This window comes from Martes martes (genome assembly GCF_963455335.1).
Source record: "Martes martes genome assembly, chromosome: 4".
NCBI lineage: Eukaryota > Metazoa > Chordata > Mammalia > Carnivora > Mustelidae > Martes > Martes martes.
This window is the reverse complement of record NC_137891.1, coordinates 167,724,777-167,742,590: the sequence shown is the minus strand read 5'-3', so window position 1 is coordinate 167,742,590 and position 17,814 is coordinate 167,724,777. Positions and strand designations below refer to the sequence as shown.

Here is a 17,814-nt window from a genome sequence, read left to right as displayed (position 1 = left end):
ACCGTGGGATAGGACTTCTGGGGTTCCCTGCTTCGGTCGGGCGCCCTTTCCCTCGCTAGATTTCGGGTCTCCGATCTAAACCTTCCCTCTTAACTCAAGTCCTCCTATAGCCTTCAGTTTTCCCGCTGACCCGTCCTTCCTCAATTTCTCCCTCCAAGCTTCCCTTCCTCATCTCCACCCCTCATCCCTGAGTCAGACTCTCCCTTAGTAGTCCCTTCTTCACCCCTAGTTTCCCCCGTGCCCGGTCTCTTCCTCTTCCCCGTTCAGGCAGTCTCTCTCCTCGCTTCCTGCCCAAACCGCCCTCCCGCGACGCCCACTCCGGTTTATTTCCACACTTCAGTGACCCTCCTCTCCACCTCGCTTTACTCCCACCCGAACCCCATTGAGCACAGCCCCCCTCCCTGTCCTAGCCGTTGGCGGGGGCGTGGCCCCGCGAGTAACAGGTCTCCCGCCCCACACTCCGCGGGCCCGCGCGCAGACAAAGACATTCCACAGCCCCCGCCCCTCCGCGCACTCGGCCAGAGGGGGAGGAGACACGTGTCCCGCTAGCGCCGAGTCACGTGGAAAAGAAAACGAACGAAGCCCGCGGCCACTCGCGCACGCGCACAAGACTCTGGCCCGGCGGGCTCGGAGGGAAAAGGGGAGCGGGTAGGCGACTTCTTCGGGCTCCGCGGCCGTGCGCAGGCGCCGTGGCCCGACTGGAGACTTTGTTCTCCACGGAGAGACCCAAGGGCGGTGCCGGTGGCTGGCTGCGCACGCGCGCCGCCTCATTTCCGGTGCTCTCTTTCGCTGGGTCGCTCGGGTCGGCTTCGGTCGCTGTCGCTCCCGCTCTCCCACCCCCGCCAACCGCCGCTCGGGCCTCTACCGCTGCCGCGTCGCTTCCTCGATCCCTCGATCGCACATCCGCCCCAATGCAGCGCCGGGACGACCCCGCCGCGCGCATGAGCCGGTCCTCGGGCCGCAGCGGCTCCATGGACCCCTCCGGTGCCCACCCCTCGGTGCGTCAGGCGCCGTCTCGGCAGCCACCGCTGCCTCACCGGTCCCGGGGAGGCGGAGGGGGGTCCCGGGGGGGAGCCAGGGCCTCGCCCGCCACGCAGCCACCACCGTTGCTGCCGCCCTCGGCCACGGGTCCCGACGCGACAGTGGGCGGTCCAGCACCGACCCCGCTGCTGCCCCCCTCAGCCACTGCCTCCGTCAAGATGGAGCCGGAGAACAAGTACCTGCCCGAACTCATGGCCGAAAAGGACTCGCTCGACCCGTCCTTCACTCACGCCATGCAGCTACTGACGGCAGGTAAGCGGGCCTCCCGCGTCCCTCTGGGTCGCCTGGCCACCCGGGGGCATGGGCAGCAGTGGCTTTGTTCCGCCCGCTTCCCGCCCCCTCGGGGCCAAGGCAGTCGTGAACCCCCCTTCTCTCCTCCTCATTCTGGAGAGCCTGGATTCCACACTCCCATCCTGGCCCTCGGTGCGAGGGAGAATTTCTAGGCTGCAGAGGAGGCCCGAAGGGGACTCGCGATCTCTTAGCGCAAAGATCTTGATGGATAGCGCTGCGCTCCCCGCCCCTTTGCCGACCCTTCCCCCTCCCACTTCTTGCAGCTGCCCTGCGCTCCGAGTGTTCAGATGCTTCCAGAAATGAACCTTTATCTCCCCCTACCCCCAAAGGGAAGGCTTTCTTCATTGCGGGTGGCGGTAGACGCCTGTACTGAGGGTGTAGGGGGTGAAGACAGCCCGAGCCGGGGAGGGACCGTAGGAGGGAGGGCCGAGGTGAAATGGGGTGAGGCTGAGTGCCCTGTCCAGCGCACCGCGGTCGCTGGGGCCGAGTCGGGCTTAGCGGTAACAAGAGCTTAAGTTGCTCGGAGGCAGGAGCAACCTGTGGGAATCGGAGCTTGAGGTTTTCCGAATCAGATTTCCGACTTCAGCAGATAACGTGATAATTGCTATAGAGCTGGAAGGTTGGACCCCGTTATTTTACAAGGTGTTGTTCATCAGAAGGGTAAAAATAATCCTAGAGACAGTGAAATGGGGTAGGAGGAGGTAAAGGGTGGTTTGCAGGACATTCCCTAAGATGGACAAAAACTGAGAGAAGTTGAAAGATGCTTGTGCAAGAAAGGGTTGGTCTTCTTTTATTTCTTTTTGCTTCAGTAGTGAAATAGATTAGGAAAAGTAGTCTTTGTTCTCAGTCTGTAGACTAACGCTCCTTTCCTGCTCTGCACTGACCAATCACCTAGTCGCTCTGATTTCTCCCTAAAGGCGTCTGTTTTGCCCTCACTTCTAGTTAAAACCTTGTTTTAATAAGTATTTCTTATGAGACCTGAATTTTATAAGTAAGTAAAAAGTTGCAGCCTTCAACACTAAAAGAGGAGTTGGACTGATAAAATGGACAGAGCATTATGAAAATACCATTTCCCTCCCCTTTGTTCTCTGTCTTCCTACATTGGTAAGGGGTCTTCACTTTTTAACGGGTAATAAACAAAGCTCGCTGTGGTCAAAAATAAGAACATTTGGATAAACTGCTTACATTTTCAATTGCTCTTCTGTAACACAGTCAGATTGTTTGAAACATTGCTGTTCATTGTGTTCTTCTGGCAATCGTTTTGAGGACCAGGATGCCTTTTTTTTTTCCCCCTTCCATGTTGCCTTGCATATAGCAAACACCAGGTGTTTGAACCTGAAAGCAAGTACATGCAAACTTAGGAGTGGCAGGCTGAATGCTAAAGGTTGACTTGGTAGTCTGATTTTTATTTCCTCTAGTCTTTAAGCAGTCCAGGTTAAATGAGTAAGAATAACAGACTTTAGAACTTAAAGGTGTTGACTTGGGTTTGAAATTCTGACCCTTAATTAGTTACCTACTCTTAGGAAGTTTTCTGAACCTCAGTAACCTTATCTGGAAAGTGGGATGGTGAGTTGAGAAAATTAAATGTCATGTAAAAGTACTAACACTATTCCCTTTGGCCATAATCAGATAACTTATCACCAGTTTTCTTCTAGTTGTAAATCCATGGTACTGAATAAGGTATGAAAACAAGGTGTTTTGGGGATGCCTGAGTGTCTCAGTCAGTTAAGCATCATCCCCCTTTGCCTCAGGTCATGATCCCAGGGTCCTGGGATCAAGTCCTGCATCCGGCTCCTTGTTCAGCGGGGAGCCTTCTTCTCCCTCTGCCTACCTCTCCCGTTGCTTGTGCTTGTGTGCACTCTCTCTGACAAATAAATAAATAAAATCTTTTTAAAAAGAAAAAGAAAACAAGGTTGTGTTTTTGGTTTTTTTTTTTGTTTTTTGTTTTTGGTTTTTTTTTTTGCCTTTCTGACCGCACCAAGTGCCTAGTACAGTGTCTTTCAAGTAAAAGGTGGTTTCTTAGAATAATAATAAACTGTCGGTCCTTAAAAGTTACTTAGAAGGGGCCTGCCTGGCTGGCCCAGTCGGTAGAACATGTGACTCTTGATCTTGGGGTTGTAAGTTGGAGCCCATGTTGGGTGTAGAGATTACTGAAAAATAAAAATCTTTGTTAAAAAGTTACTTAGGAGCGCCTGGGTGGCTCAGTGGGTTAAGCCTCTGCCTTCTGCTCAGGTCATGATCTCTGGGTCCTGGGATCAAGCCCTGAATTGGACTCTCTGCTCAGCAGGGAGCCTGCTTTCCCTCTCTCTCTGCCTGCCTCTCTGCTTACTTGTGATCTCTGTCTGTCAAATGAATAAATAAAATCTTTGAAAAAAAAAAGTTACTTAAAATTTTCACTCTACTCTTACTGCTAAAATTCTGTTACAAGAGACTGCTCTTTAATATTTCTTAACTTGGGCTTTTTCGTGTTTATTGTTGTGGCTGGTTTTTTTTTTAATAAACTCAAATTTGAATTGGAGAATTGTGGCTGAAGTAATGCTAGCTCATTGAGAAAACAGGCTTGGGGTATATGGATGCTTCCTAGTGTGGTTAAGTTTGATATATATTGGACCTGGCTCTTAATGTAGTTTTTAATGATCTGGAAAAGGGGTTGTAGTGAAGTCAACCCACTGTGAGGAAGTAAGACCATGAGAAGACAGAATAATAGTATTTAAACTCTGATTAAGAGGTGCTTGGGTGCATTAGTCAGTTAAGCACCTGCCTTCGGCTCAGGTCATGATTCTGGGGTTCTGGGATCCAGCCCTGCATTGGGCTCCCTGTTCAGGTATCAGATAGTCTGTTCCTCCCTCTCCTCTGCCCCTCCCCTCAGCTCATGCTCTCTCTATATCTAGCTCTGCTTTCTCTCTCTCTCAAATAAATAAATAAAGTCTTTAAAAAAAAAAAAACCCACTGATAAATAAAATCTTAAAAAAAAAAAACTGATAGGGATATGTGTAAGAAAAATAAGTGTTCTTAATTGTGCCAGGCACTAGTCTGAGCACTTTAAGTCAAATATTTCGTATTTGTGACAATGTTATGAAGTTACCTTTTTTTTTTTTTTAAGATTTTATCTATTTGACAGCACACAAACGGGGGAGCGTCAGGGAGAGGGAGCAGCAGGCTCCCCACAGAGCAGGGAGCCCAATGGCGGAACTCAATCCCAGGACCCTGGGATCATGACCTGAGCTGAAGGCAGACTCTTAAGTGATTGAGCCACTGAAGCACCCCTGTGAGGAAGTTACTCTTATCCTCATTTTTACAGATGAGGAAATCAAGGCACCCAGAGAGTAAATAATTTGCCTACAGTAACAAAATTAGTAAACAGCATAACTAGGATTTAAAGTGCGCCTGAATCTGGATCCATACGCTTAAGCTTCCCCATGCACCCCACCCCCTACAATATATAGTACCTGCAACAAATTGTACTTCAGAAATATTTTGTAGGGGCACCTGGGTGGCCCAGTGGGTTGGAGCCTCTGCCTTCGGCTCAGGTCATGATCCTAGGGTCCTGGGATTGAGCCCTTCATCGGGCTCTCTGCTCGGCTTCCTCCTCTCTCTCTCTGCCTGCCTCTCTGCCTACTTGTGGTCTCTGTCTGTCAAATTAATAAATAAAATCTTAAAAAATATATTTTATACTACCTGGACAAAATGCTACCATTTATTTGAGTGCATTGGAGTGTTAGCTAACAGATCAGTAAAGATAATAAGGCCAGAAGAAGAAGGAAAGCCAGAGAGCAGAGCCTGCTCTTGCAGCTGACTCTCCTCAGTACCTCTGCTCATTTCCAAAGAGAAGCCTCAAGACCTAGACTGTTCTTCCTTCAGCAGCCACATTACCCCTTTGTGCCCCTTTCCCAGCCTTGCTCTATTTTCTTTGAAGATTTTATTTTTTAGTAATCTCTCTTCCCAATGTGGTGCTCAGACTTAGAAACCTTGAGATCAGGAGTCGTATGCTTTACTGACTGAGCTCCTCAGGTGCCCCCCTTTACTTTATTTTGCACTTAATCAGCATCTGATGTACTATATATATTGTAGTTATGTGTGTATTTGTTAACCGCTCCTCCTTCAATAGCTAGAATGTCAGCTCTACCAGGGCAGGGATCTTTTGTCTGCTTTGTTCACTGCTCTATCTCCTATTCCTTGAAGCGTGCTGCACAGAATGGACTCTTGCTAAATATTTGATGAATGAATATTCATCTTCATTGCATGATGGGAAAACAACACAGTTCTGAGAGATTTACATTTTGAATATAGACTTCTGTGTTAGCCAAATTGATACTCAGCTGTAATGACAATTAAATGCATTCGCAGATGTGCAAGGACTCAGTCTACCCATACTTGTTTTCTAAAACAAAAATAATGTATCTTGTGTTACATATTTGTGTAATAAACATACAGTGCTTGTATGTATATATATCACTGTTCTTTTCTACTTTGTACAATTAGGAAAATATAAGTTTGTGTAAATGACTCAGGAGTAAGTAAACATTTTGTATACATTAACAATTCCCACAGGATCTTGAAAATATACTTAGAAATCTGTCTTTCAAAAGCAGTCATTGGGTATTAAAGATAGTCTGTTGAAACTTCAAGATACTTAATTCCTTTTTTTGATGCACAATATGTTAGAGAAATAATCTATTTCATTTCATTTATAGGGGCTAGCAAAATCTATTAAAATCAGAAAGTGGAATTAGCTGCCAAGAATTCTAGACCAAATATAAGTATAAATAGTAGGATAGATAGGCAGAGGTTATCACTATTTCAGCAGTATTGTTGTTTACATAAGAAAGTGGCCAGAGATGGCAGCTGATCATAAGATAAAGATGTACAAATCAGTACGTGTCTGATACATGAGCAGTAGCCAATTAGAAAAGAATTGACAAGGGGCACCTGGGTAGCTCAGTGGTTAGGTGTCTGCCTTCGGCTTGGGTCATGATCCTAGGGGTCCTGGGATCGATTCCCATATTAGGCTCCCTGCTCAGTGGGAAGCCTGCTTCTCCCTCTCCCACTCCCCCTGCTTGTGTTCCTCTCTTGCTGTCTCTCTTTCTCTGTCAAATAAATAAATACAATCTTTAAGAAAAAAAAAAAAAGAGGGGCGCCTGGGTGGCTCAGTGGGTAAAGCCTCTGCCTTTGGCTCAGGTCATGGTCTCAGGGTCCTGGGATCGAGCCCCACATCGGGCTCTCTGCTCAGCGGGGAGCCTGCTTTCTCCCCTCTCTTTGCCTGCCTCTCTGCCTACTTGTGATCTCTCTCTCTGTCAAATAAATAAATAAAATCTTTAAAAAAAGAAAAAGAAAAAAAAAAGAATAGTATCCAAAAAATTACAAATTAAAAAATTGTATCAATTGCCTTGGGATAAGTAATAAAAATCAGTTCAAAATGTGTATGAATAATCATAAACAATAACATTAAATAATAATTAACCTTTGTGTAGAGCATGTAACATGTGCCATGAGGTACACTTCAGTCTTCTTGGCCATTCCATGATGAATTTTTATCTCAGTATTACAGATGAGAAATATTGTGATCACATATTGTCAACTTAAAATTTTACTAAAGATGATCGAGGAGATCTGAATGAGAAGAGAAATATGCCATGTCCTGGGGGAAGTTGTGGGGTAGGGGGAGGGAGATGGGGTGGTAGGGGGACTAACAATGTTAAGACAATAGGACTTGTAACATGCTGATTTTTTGCATTCCCCAAACTAATTTCAACAAGATTTATTTATTTATTTATTTTATTTAATTTTGAGAGATGTATTTATCTTAGTGCACAAGTGGGAAGGGCAGACAGAGAGGGAGAAAGAATCTCAAACAGACTCCTCCCTGAGCACAGAGCTGGTCTTGTGGATCAATCACATGACCCGGATACAACCTGAGCCAAAACCAAGAGCCAGACACTTAGCGACTTCTCCACCTAGGTGCTCCCAGTTGGATTTATTTTTTTCAGCCTGACGTTGAGTATAAAGTAGCTGAAAGAGAAAATGAAGATAAATGAGAAAAAAATTTTTGGAGACCGGAAAGTAATGACTAACAGAAATTCAGTCAAACAAAACTTAGGGTTTGAGAGGATGAGAATTAGAAGGAACCTCAAACATTGCTGGTGGAAGTGTGTATTGATACAACCACTCTGGATAACAGTTTAACATTTCATCTGAAAGTTAACTTCCAAATTTCTTAAAATTCAGCAACATTCCTAGGAATATGCCCAAAGAAACTTTGGTACGTGAATGCCTCATTCATAAAATGGTGCACCTTGTTCACAAAATGGTGCAATTTGTTTCACCATTGATTGGAGACTGTGAGCTTTTCAAAATGAAATATTTATATAGCTGTGAAAATGAGAACTTACAGCTACATGCAACAACATAGAGAAATCTTGAAAATATACTATTATTCAGAAAAGCAAGTCCCGTAAGGCTAGATACATACGGTACAATACTATTTTTATAGAACATAATACTAGTGAGATTAAGCAAAATATTGTTAGCATACATTTTTCTCTGATAAAGCAGCTTTTTACAAAACTAAACATATGTTTACCATACGATTCAGCAATTACACTCTTGGGCATGTATCCCAGAAAAATTAAAACTTAGTCTCACACAAACCTGTGCATGAATGTTCACAGCAACTTTATTCATAATAGCCCCAAACTGAACACAAATCATGTGCCTCCCCTAGGTGAATAAACTGGTACATTCATACCATGGAATATTATTTAGCAATAAAAAGAAATGGTAAATGCAGCAACTTGGATGGATCTCAAGAGAATTATGCTGAGTAGAAAGAGCCAGTCTCTAAAGGAAACGTGTAATTCCATTAATTTAACATGCTTGAAAATACAAAATAATGGAGACAGAGAATAGATAAGTGGTTGCCAGTGGGGAGGAACAGCTGGAGGGACCGTGGCTATAAAAGGGTTAGCATGAGGAATCCCAGTAACGGAACTGTTCTGCACCTTGACTGTGGTGGTGCTTGCATGACAGATTAAACTGCATAGAACAAAACATGCACACATAAGTCAGTATAAAACTGATGAAATCTGAATAAAGCCAGTACATTGTATTAATGTTAATTTTCTGGTTATGATACTATATTATATACGTGCAAAGTGTTAATCATGGAGAAAAGTGGGTGAAGGGTATGTGAGATCTTTTATTTCTTACAACTACATATAAATCTACAGTTATCTTTTTAAAAGGGGGGGTTGCCTGGGTGGCTCAGTTGGTTACGCATCTGCCTTCGGGTCAGGTAATGATCTTTGGGTCTTGGAATTGAGCCCCACTGCAGGTTCCCTGCTCAGTGGCGAGTCTCTTCGTCTCCCTTTGCCCCTCTCTCCACTTGTACACACTCTTGCTCTCTCACAAATAAATAAAATCTTAAAAAAAAAAAAAAGCTCTAAACTCTAAATTGTATCATAAGAAAGAGATGCAGAAGACCATGGTCAATATGTCATAACAGGTTTTGCCACTATCCTGGAATGTGAGAATTGAGCGCTTTACAGGATTCTACTCAGACTTTGGGGGATTTTTGTGAACCAATACCTATCTTCTGTCCACATTGTCTGGGAAATAATTCTGTTGGTATCTTTTCCTAGGGAGCTAATCTGCAGCTTTCATCACATTTTCAAAGGGGTCCATGACTTTAAAAAAGATTAAGAAATGATCGGTCTGTGCTCTTGCTTAAAACAGTTAAGTAATTTGATAAATAAGAAGACTGGAGCTTTCTTATACAAAGATAGTAAACTTACTGGACTTGTGATTCCACAAGGTGGGTACCAACAGAAAAGATACAGGGCAGAGAATTACAAATTTGGGGATGATAAAGTCATATGAAGTCATAGGGCAGAGAATTATAAACTTGGGAATGATTAAAGTCATGAATCATAGAGGGTGTTAACGGTATGGTTCTTTCATTCAGTAAACATTTGTAGATGCCTGTTGTGTATGAGACATTATACTAAAAATGGCAGGTACCCAGTTTAGTGATGGAAGGGGTCCAGAAATCATTAACAAGGGAGGGAGTAATGTGGTTAGAAGTATGAACCAAGTGCATTGAGAGTCAAGAGGAGGGCATGACCCCTGACCTTGCGGAGCAGAGATCCTCTGAATCTTGCCCTCTTAAAAACACTGTCTGGATATCTTGGAAAATCTTGACCATTTTCTTGATGCTTATGCAGCCCTTATCAAATGCTTAGTTAAGAAATGTACATGGTAATCTGTTTTTAGTTAAGCCAATCCAGTTGATAATGTTTGTATATAATTTTCCCTGACTTTTCTAATATTAGCATTTTTGTATTTATTAAATTTTTTTCTTTTCTTTTTTTTTATTATCCTCTTTTTTAAAAGTAAGAAGGGAAGACTAGAGAGGTTTAATTACTTGCTCAAGGTCACATACCAAGCATGTAGCAGAACTGGGAATCAAACACAGTTCTGTCCAGGTTCAAAACTCATGCTCTTTCCTCTGAGATATGCATTTAAGAAGCAATCCTTGGTAGCTCTTTCTGCCCACAGGTCCTGTCCCCGTGCTTTCATAAAACCATTTTTTGCACCAAAAAAGAAAAAGAAACCTCATCCTTTAGAGCTTACAATCTGATAGTGGTAAGACCTACCAAAAATGGAACAGTTAAATTATAGGAAAAGATAGAATAAAAGAAATGCCACAGTATTAGTTGAATTTACTCTGACTGATGGAAGGAGTGACCTCGGTTTAAGTACCTGCTGTGTCACTAACCAGTTTTGTGATCTTGGACAACTTATATAACTTCTCTAAGCCCAGGTTTTTGCACTTGTTAAATAGGGGTAGTCCTGTTTATAAAGACAAAATGAAACAATACAAAATTCCTGATGCATAAAGACACTGGATGAAATATGATTTTTGTAAATGTCTGGCTAGAAAACAAATGGGTCACCTCTCTGTGTTGTTTACACTTTAGCTTTCCTTTCTTGACTCTTGGGACACCCAAGGTCTCTAGAGGCCTAAGCAAAGATCACTTAAAAGAGTTAGTTTCAAAAAAGATGTTTAGAAATTACTTTGGCCTGAGGGTTAAACCATTTTTAGGAAGCTTCTCGATTTTTTTTCTTCCCACTACAACCTACTCCAAGCTTTCCAAGAAAAGTGAGGCCAAGGAGAGAAATAGAGAACTAAAGAAGAAAAGAAAAACAAGATCAGGCTACTGAACATCTGAGGTACCCAGAGTGCTTTCATGTACTTCAACCACATGACAGTGTCGGGGGCTATAAACTGTACCCAAAATTTTACAAAATCAACTCTTGCTTAAATAAAGTGCCCCCCCCCTTGAGAATCTCTTCACTAAAGGCAGTAATTAAAGCGTGAGGTTTGAAGTTAGAGAAAGCCTGGGTTTTGATCCTTATTCTAGTACTTGAACAGTTTTGTGAGTTTGTTTGCTCATTTGTAAAATAGGGATAGTACTGGCTACTTCACTGAGTTATTTTGTAGGATAAATGAAGTAATATTTGTACAGTATTTGATACATAGTAGACATTGAATGAATATTCAGTCCTTTCCTTTCCAAACCTGGAAGATGAGCCCTCTTGAAGACTTACAGTTGCCTCTTTGTGTTTTGCTTTCTAGGCTAAACTCTCCTCATTCTTTTATCTTTTCAATGCTCAGTTTTATTTAATCAGCCTTCTGGGACTTCTCTAAAAATGCCTTAATATCCTTTTAAAACTGTGAGGTAAACTGGACAAAGGGATTCTAATGAAGATATGATTAGTGCAAAATATAACGGAAAGATCCATGTTATAGAAAGAAAGGTCTTGAGTAAGCGTCTGCCTTCAGCTCAGGTCATGATCCCAGGGTCCTGGGATGGAGTCCCGCATTGGGCTCCCTGCTCGGTGGGGAGCCTGCTTCACCCTCTGCCTGCCTCTCCCTCTGCTTATGCGTGTTCTCTCTCTCTGTCTCTGACAAATGAATAAAAAAATCTTGAAAGAAAGAAAAGAGAAGCGAAGCAGGCCTGCCTTAAATTTACTGGGTGCCATTACATTGCATAAAGACAAACCTTTCTCTTGAGTTCAGTTTTTGTAGCTCTCCTTCCTATAGGAGTACAACAGATTAACAGGCTTTGAGTCTTACCTTCTTGCACTGGCCAAGTAAAGTTTCTGGAAAGTGCTATAAAATATAGCTGAAGGGCCTAACTAGATGGTAGCAATTAGGACACACAGAGAGACATTTAAAATGAAGCATGTAATTTGTTCCACATTTTTAGAAGCTCTTTGGTGATGTTTTCAGATCACAAATGTGGCATCTTTGTTCCTAGGATTTTTGAGGATTGAGTAACCAGTTTTTCAGCCTGGAAACTCAAGAAGAGATGTATTCAGAGATGGTAGGCTCAAAACTAGTGACTAGAAAAAGCTAATATTAGCAGTAAGTGGGAGGGCAGAATAGAGGTCAGGATATACCACCAGTAAAACAGCAAACAAATAGGGTGGTGAATGAAGGGTTTAGTCTGTTACTTTTTTTTTTAAGATTTTATTTATTTGACACAGAGAGACACAGCAAGAGAGGGAACACAAGCAGGGGGAGTGGGAGAGGGAGAAGCAGGCCTCCCGCTGAGCAGGGAGCCAGATGTGGGGCTCAATCCTAGGACCCCGGGACCACGACCCGAGCTAAAGGCCGGCACCCAACCAACTGAGCCACCCAGGCGCCCCTAGTCTGTTAATTTTAAGGTCAAATTTTTTCTGTCTTTCAAACAGTGAAACATAGGAGAGTGAAGAGCACGCTCCTCTACAGTTCTTCTCATAGGAGTAAAGGTTTAGTTAAGGATATTTACAATATTGGGCACCTGGGTGGCTCAGTTGTTAAGGGTCTGCCTTTGGCTAAGGTTATGATGCCAGGGTCCTGGGATCAAGCCCCGCATAGGGCTCCCTGCTCAGTGGGAAGCCTGCTTCTCCCTCTCCCACTCCTCTTGCTTGTGTTCCCTCTCTCGCTGTGTCTCTCCCTCTGTCAGATAAATATAATATATATATATTTTTAAGTATTTATGGGGCATCTGGGTGGCTCAGTTGTTAAGCGTCTGCCTTTGGCTCAGGTCATGATCTCAGGGTCCTGGGATGGAGTCCCACATCGGGATCTCTGCTCGGTGGGGAGCCTGCTTCCTCCTCTCTCTCTTTCTGCCTGCCTCTCTGCCTACTTGTGATCTCTGTCAAATAAATAAATAAATTCTTTTAAAAAATTTTAAAAAAAGAATATTTACAATATGGGGGGAGCTGTGGCTCAGTCAGTTGGGCATCTGCCTTCGGCTTGCAAGGGTCATGGTCTCAGGGTCTCTCTTTCTCCCTGCCCCCACTCCTTTTCTCTCTCTATCTCTCTCTCTCAAATCAGTCAATAAAATATTTACAATATGGGGTTGGGCACCTGGGTGGCTCAGTCGTTAAGCATCTTTCTTCAGCTCACGTCATGATCCCAGGATCAAGCCCGGGGCATCGGGCTCCCTGCTCAGCAGGGAGTCTGCTTCTTGCTCTCCCTCTGCTACACTCTCTCTCTCTCTCTCTCTCTCTCTCTCTCTCAAATAAATAAAATCTTTGGGGGGAAAAAAAAGAACATTTACGATATGATTAGCAGTTTTAATTGTCAGAAAGTAAGGGAGTGTGTGCTTTGGGGCATAAACAGTTCAGTTAACGCACCATATTCTATAATATCTGAAATTAGGTGCCTTTTTTTTTTTTAAGATTTTATTTATTTATCAGAGAGAGAGAGCATAGAAATGGGGAGGGTCAAAGGGAGAAGCAGACTCCCCGCTAGCAGGGAGCCTTATGCAGGACTCCATCCGGGGACTCCAGCATCATGACCCAAGCCGAAGGCAGTCGCCCAACCAATTGAGCCACCTAGGTGCCCTCAAATTAGGCTTTTTAATAAGCAGAAGCCTTCAGTTTGAAATTCTGAACTCTTATGAAGTCTGTCAGAATCAAAGTGACTTTCCGTCATCTGTATACTTCACAGCTGGACTTAGTCTAAACAGTTATTTTTAATAACTATTAAAGGTATGGGTTTGTACAATGTGTTTGAATAGTAGATTTTTTTTAAAATATTCTGTTTTTAAGTAATCTCCACACCCAACATGGGTCTCATACTCCTATCCCTGAAATCAAGAGTCACATGCTCTACCAACTGAGCCAGCCAGATGCCCCTGAAGTAATATATCTTTATACCTTAAACCAGTGGCTTTCACACTTTGAAAGTCACTGGTTTAAGATATAAAGAGATATTACTTTATATTACTTTATATCAGCATAACCTAGTAACTTGCTAGAAATGCAGATTCCTAACACAAATCCCAGACTGGGGTTGGGGCCCAGCAATCTAGTTGAATAAGCCCTCTAGATGATTGTGATGCATACTGAAGTTTGAGAACCCTTACTTTAAAATTATAGAAGGTAGAGGGGTGCCTGATTGGCTCAGTTGGTTAGGTGTCCAGCTCTTGGTTACAGCTCAGGTCATGATCTCATGGTTGTGAGATCAAGCACCACCTTGAACTCCCTGATTAGCCAGGAGTCTGCTTGAGGTTCTTTCCTTTTCCCTATGCCCCTCTTCCCCCCGCCCCATGCTAGGGCACATGCACTCTGTCTTTCTCTCTCTCTTAAATAAAATCCTTCTAAAAATTAGAGAAGATAGGGCGCCTGGGTGGCTCAGTGGATTAAGCCTCTGCCTTCAGCTCAGGTCATGATCCCAGGGTCCTGGGATTGATCCCCACATGGGGCTCTCTGCTCGGCGGGGAGCCTGCTTCCCCCTCTCTCTCTGCCTGCCTCTCTGCCTACTTGATCTCTCTCTCTGTCAAATAAATAAATAAAATCTTAAAAAAAAATTAGAGAAGATAGAAACACAGTGTGGGGATAGTATATAGGGAGAACGTTCTGCGTTATTTAGACTGTTCCAATGACTTAAAGGAATATAAATTTAGTTTTTTGACTGTTTTCAGTGAACCATATAACTTTTTAGTTGCTGTTCATTGCCTGTGCACACTGCCCCATCTCTGTTAGTACTCCTGTTGTAGCACTTAAGTGTACTTTGCTGCCATCTTCATAGACGGGGAATGTCAGTTTATAAACACAGTGAAGTTGGGGATTATATCTGACTTGTTCTGCCATATGTCCTGTACTTGATAGGCTAGATGTCTGGCCCTTTGTAAGTCTCCCCTAGTGGTTAATGATCATACCTGTATCTCCCCCATCATCTGCCTCTCCATAGGAAGCACGCAGATGCTTACAATAAATGAATGAATGAATGAAATTCCCTAATTATGGGAAATCTTTCTGTATACAAAGGTTATATCTGATGAAACTATCTTGATCTGTGACTTGAAAATACCTCAGTGTGCATGTTTTCCTTTAGGACATTGACTGAACTTGGGCTAGATAATGTTGACGCTTAAGCACTTCCTAGGAAATGGGCTTTAGTTAGTATATGTACATATGTTATTTTATTTGGTCTTTATAGCAGCCTCACGAGGTAGATACTGCTTTCATTTTACAGATGAAGAAGCCTGAAATTAGAGCAATTAAATAACTTTTCAAAGTTGGCACAACTAGTGAGTAGCCAACTAAGAACCACATCTTTCAAAGCTCTTAAGGACTATCATCCAAAGCACTACTGTCACAATGGTATTTTAATGGGACTGTTCATTGTATATTAAAATTACTGACCTTTGTTTCTTCATAAAGATAGAACATTGTGCCTTTTTTTGTTTGTTTGATGCAGACCTTTTTTTTTTTTTTTTTAAATTTTATTTATTTGACAGAGATCACAAGTAGGCAGAGAGGCAGGCAGAGAGGAGGAAGCAGGCTCCCCACTGAGCAGAGAGCCCGATGCGGGGCTCGATCCCAGGACCCTGGGACCATGACCTGAGCCAAAGGCAGAGGCTTTAACTCACTGAGCCACCCAGGTGCCCCTGATGCAGACCTTATTTTTAGTTCATTCATCCCCTTTTCCCCGTCTCTTGGCATTGTTTTTGTTAAATTCACTTATTCTTTTTTTTTTTTTTAAGATTTTATTTATTTATTTGACAGAGATCACACAAGTTGGCCGGGGGTGGGGGGGGAGAGGAAGCAGGCTCCCTGCTGTGCAGAGAGCTGGATGCAGGGCTTGATCCCAGGACCCTGGAATCATGACCTGACCCAAGGCAGAGGCTTTAACCCACTGAGCCACCTAGGCGCCCCTAAATTCACTTATTCTTGAGAAACATTTGAATGGCTCTGATGTAGAGGCTTCAGGTGGGAGTGGAAGAGCAAACTGTGTTCATGAGAAGAAGCCTTTGGGTTTCCTAGTCAACTCCATACGTCTGAAATATTCGGTCTTACACTCTTACTGCTTTATGCAGACTCGGAAATTTGCGTTTAGTTACCAGAACAAACTAGTTCATTGTGTTTGTCTTATTCAGAAATTGAGAAGATTCAGAAAGGAGATTCAAAAAAGGACGACGAGGAGAATTACCTGGATTTATTTTCTCATAAGAACATGAAGCTGAAGGAGCGGGTACTGATACCCGTCAAGCAGTATCCCAAGGTAAGCCATAACGTGCCTCACTCACTTCGTTGTCTCTGTAGGTGTGAGAGCCATGGGCTGAAATAAAGACTTCTGGAAATTCTGATGCATCATGTCCTTGAGCCTGTGAAGCTTCCTTCCTGTAGTTGGAGTACTTGTTTCTGGCAGTTGAAACATCTATTTCCATAACTAACACCGTACCTATTGCTAGGAAGGAAATATAATCAACTTTTTATTACCAAAAAGAGTTTCTTTCTCAAATGTTTCTTCAGGCTCCAAGTTCTCTCTCTCTCTCACACACACACACACACACACACACAATTGAAGAGTTGCTCTCTGTCAAAAGATTGATATTGGGGAGAGGTGAAGATGGACACAAAATCTAAATAAAGGAAATGTGATACAAATCCTTGACTAGATGAAGTTAGTTTTATTTCTTAATCCGTGTTTTAATTTTAAATAAATGCCTTCTCATTTTTCTCCTCCTCTTCTCCTTTTTTTAAAGGAAAGAAATTAGTTATATTTAATTCACCAAACAGGTACTACAAAAGAATGCCATATGTCTTTTCTGAGGTCATTCCCTTAAAAATTTTTATGTGTGTTGAAATACTAACGGTTGTAGTGTGATAGTTTGAAAAGAGCACCAGACTACATCAGGAAACCCAAGTTCAAGTCTAGGAACTGCTGTTGTCTAGTTGTATAAGTGTAGACTATTCACTTCTTTTCAGTCTATCCTCAGCATATCCTTCAGTAAAATGGAGATGGTAATAGGACCCCTATTTTATAGGGTTGTTGAAGATCAAATGAGGTAATACATGTGAAAATGTTTTATAGAAATGTGTATAAGAAATCCATTTTTATTTTCTGTTAGTTCAATTTTGTGGGGAAGATCCTCGGGCCACAAGGGAATACAATCAAAAGACTGCAAGAAGAGACCGGTGCAAAGATCTCTGTGCTGGGCAAGGGCTCAATGAGAGACAAAGCCAAGGTAAGCTCATACCAATGAGGCAAGAAGACAGTGCCTTCTGGAAGCCAGTACTTGTAAATGTATAGAATGTGAATCTCTTCAGTTTGTGTATGAGAGATTATAGATCAGGTTAACTTACTTGTTTGGCAACCCTGGAAGAGCCTAGGTGTGCCCTGGTGATTGTTTCTTTCCTGACATTTGACTTCGAGTAATGGAAGCAGCAGTAGCAACTTTCACTTTTGTAAGCTTATCTATGAAAACTTGGAAGGGGAGCTGGGTATACTAAAACTTATCCAGACTAAAGACACTAAAATGTGGACAGCATATTCCCTTGCCAGTAACATAGAAAAGTGAGAGCAGTAATGTTGTGAGTGCAGGTGAGTCTGAGGATTAGTTGTCTGAGTTTTTTAATAGCCAGCTGGAATGTGAAAGAACACTGCAAGAAAGTATTTCAGAAGGAACCGTGAGTAATCCTGACAACAGAACCTCAAGCTGATTTTTTTTTCCATGTCGTAGCCCCATGGGCTTTGTATTCTTCAGAAGTATCAAAAAAATTCCTATCCAAATAGATTAGTCTTAGCCTTCTAGGGTCAGCTTTTTAGATGTGACATATCAGATACAGCCTAAAAACTTAGAACACTGTTTTCTCAGAGCCCCTTCTTTTGTCCACTCACATTTCTCACGGATGGATACACTTAGGGCTGAAGTATGTTATTTTACCTAATGAGATTTACATGGGATTTTCTTCACTCTATCCTGACTTTTTTCCTCCCCTAGAACTCACCAGACCATATAAGCAAATAAGAAGAGCTGGTGCTGGGACACCCGGCTGGCTCAGTCAGGAGAGCATATGACTCTTGATCTCGGGGTCGTGAGTTTAAGCCCCACAGTGGGGGGTAGAGGTCACTTAATAAGTTAAAAAGTGGGGCGCCTGGGTGGCTCAGATGGTTAAGCATCTGCCTTCAGTTCAGGTCAT

The 17,814-nt window shown here is 42.9% G+C and overlaps 1 protein-coding gene across 2 annotated transcripts in view; it reads left to right on the top strand.

Annotated features, from left to right (window-relative positions):
* The first annotated feature begins 621 nt into the window (after positions 1 to 621).
* The window catches only part of KHDRBS1 (KH RNA binding domain containing, signal transduction associated 1), a 40,507-nt gene continuing 23,314 nt past the window's right edge, over positions 622 to 17,814 (top strand). The window contains exons 1-3 of one of the 2 annotated variants that reach the window (XM_080800124.1): positions 622 to 1,293; positions 15,768 to 15,892; positions 16,743 to 16,859. In XM_080800124.1, the coding sequence (XP_080656250.1) occupies positions 912 to 1,293; positions 15,768 to 15,892; positions 16,743 to 16,859 (624 nt within the window). In that variant the 5' untranslated portion in view covers positions 622 to 911. The remainder of the gene's footprint in view (positions 1,294 to 15,767; positions 15,893 to 16,742; positions 16,860 to 17,814) is intronic. The other variant, XR_013966631.1, reaches the window with a different exon arrangement.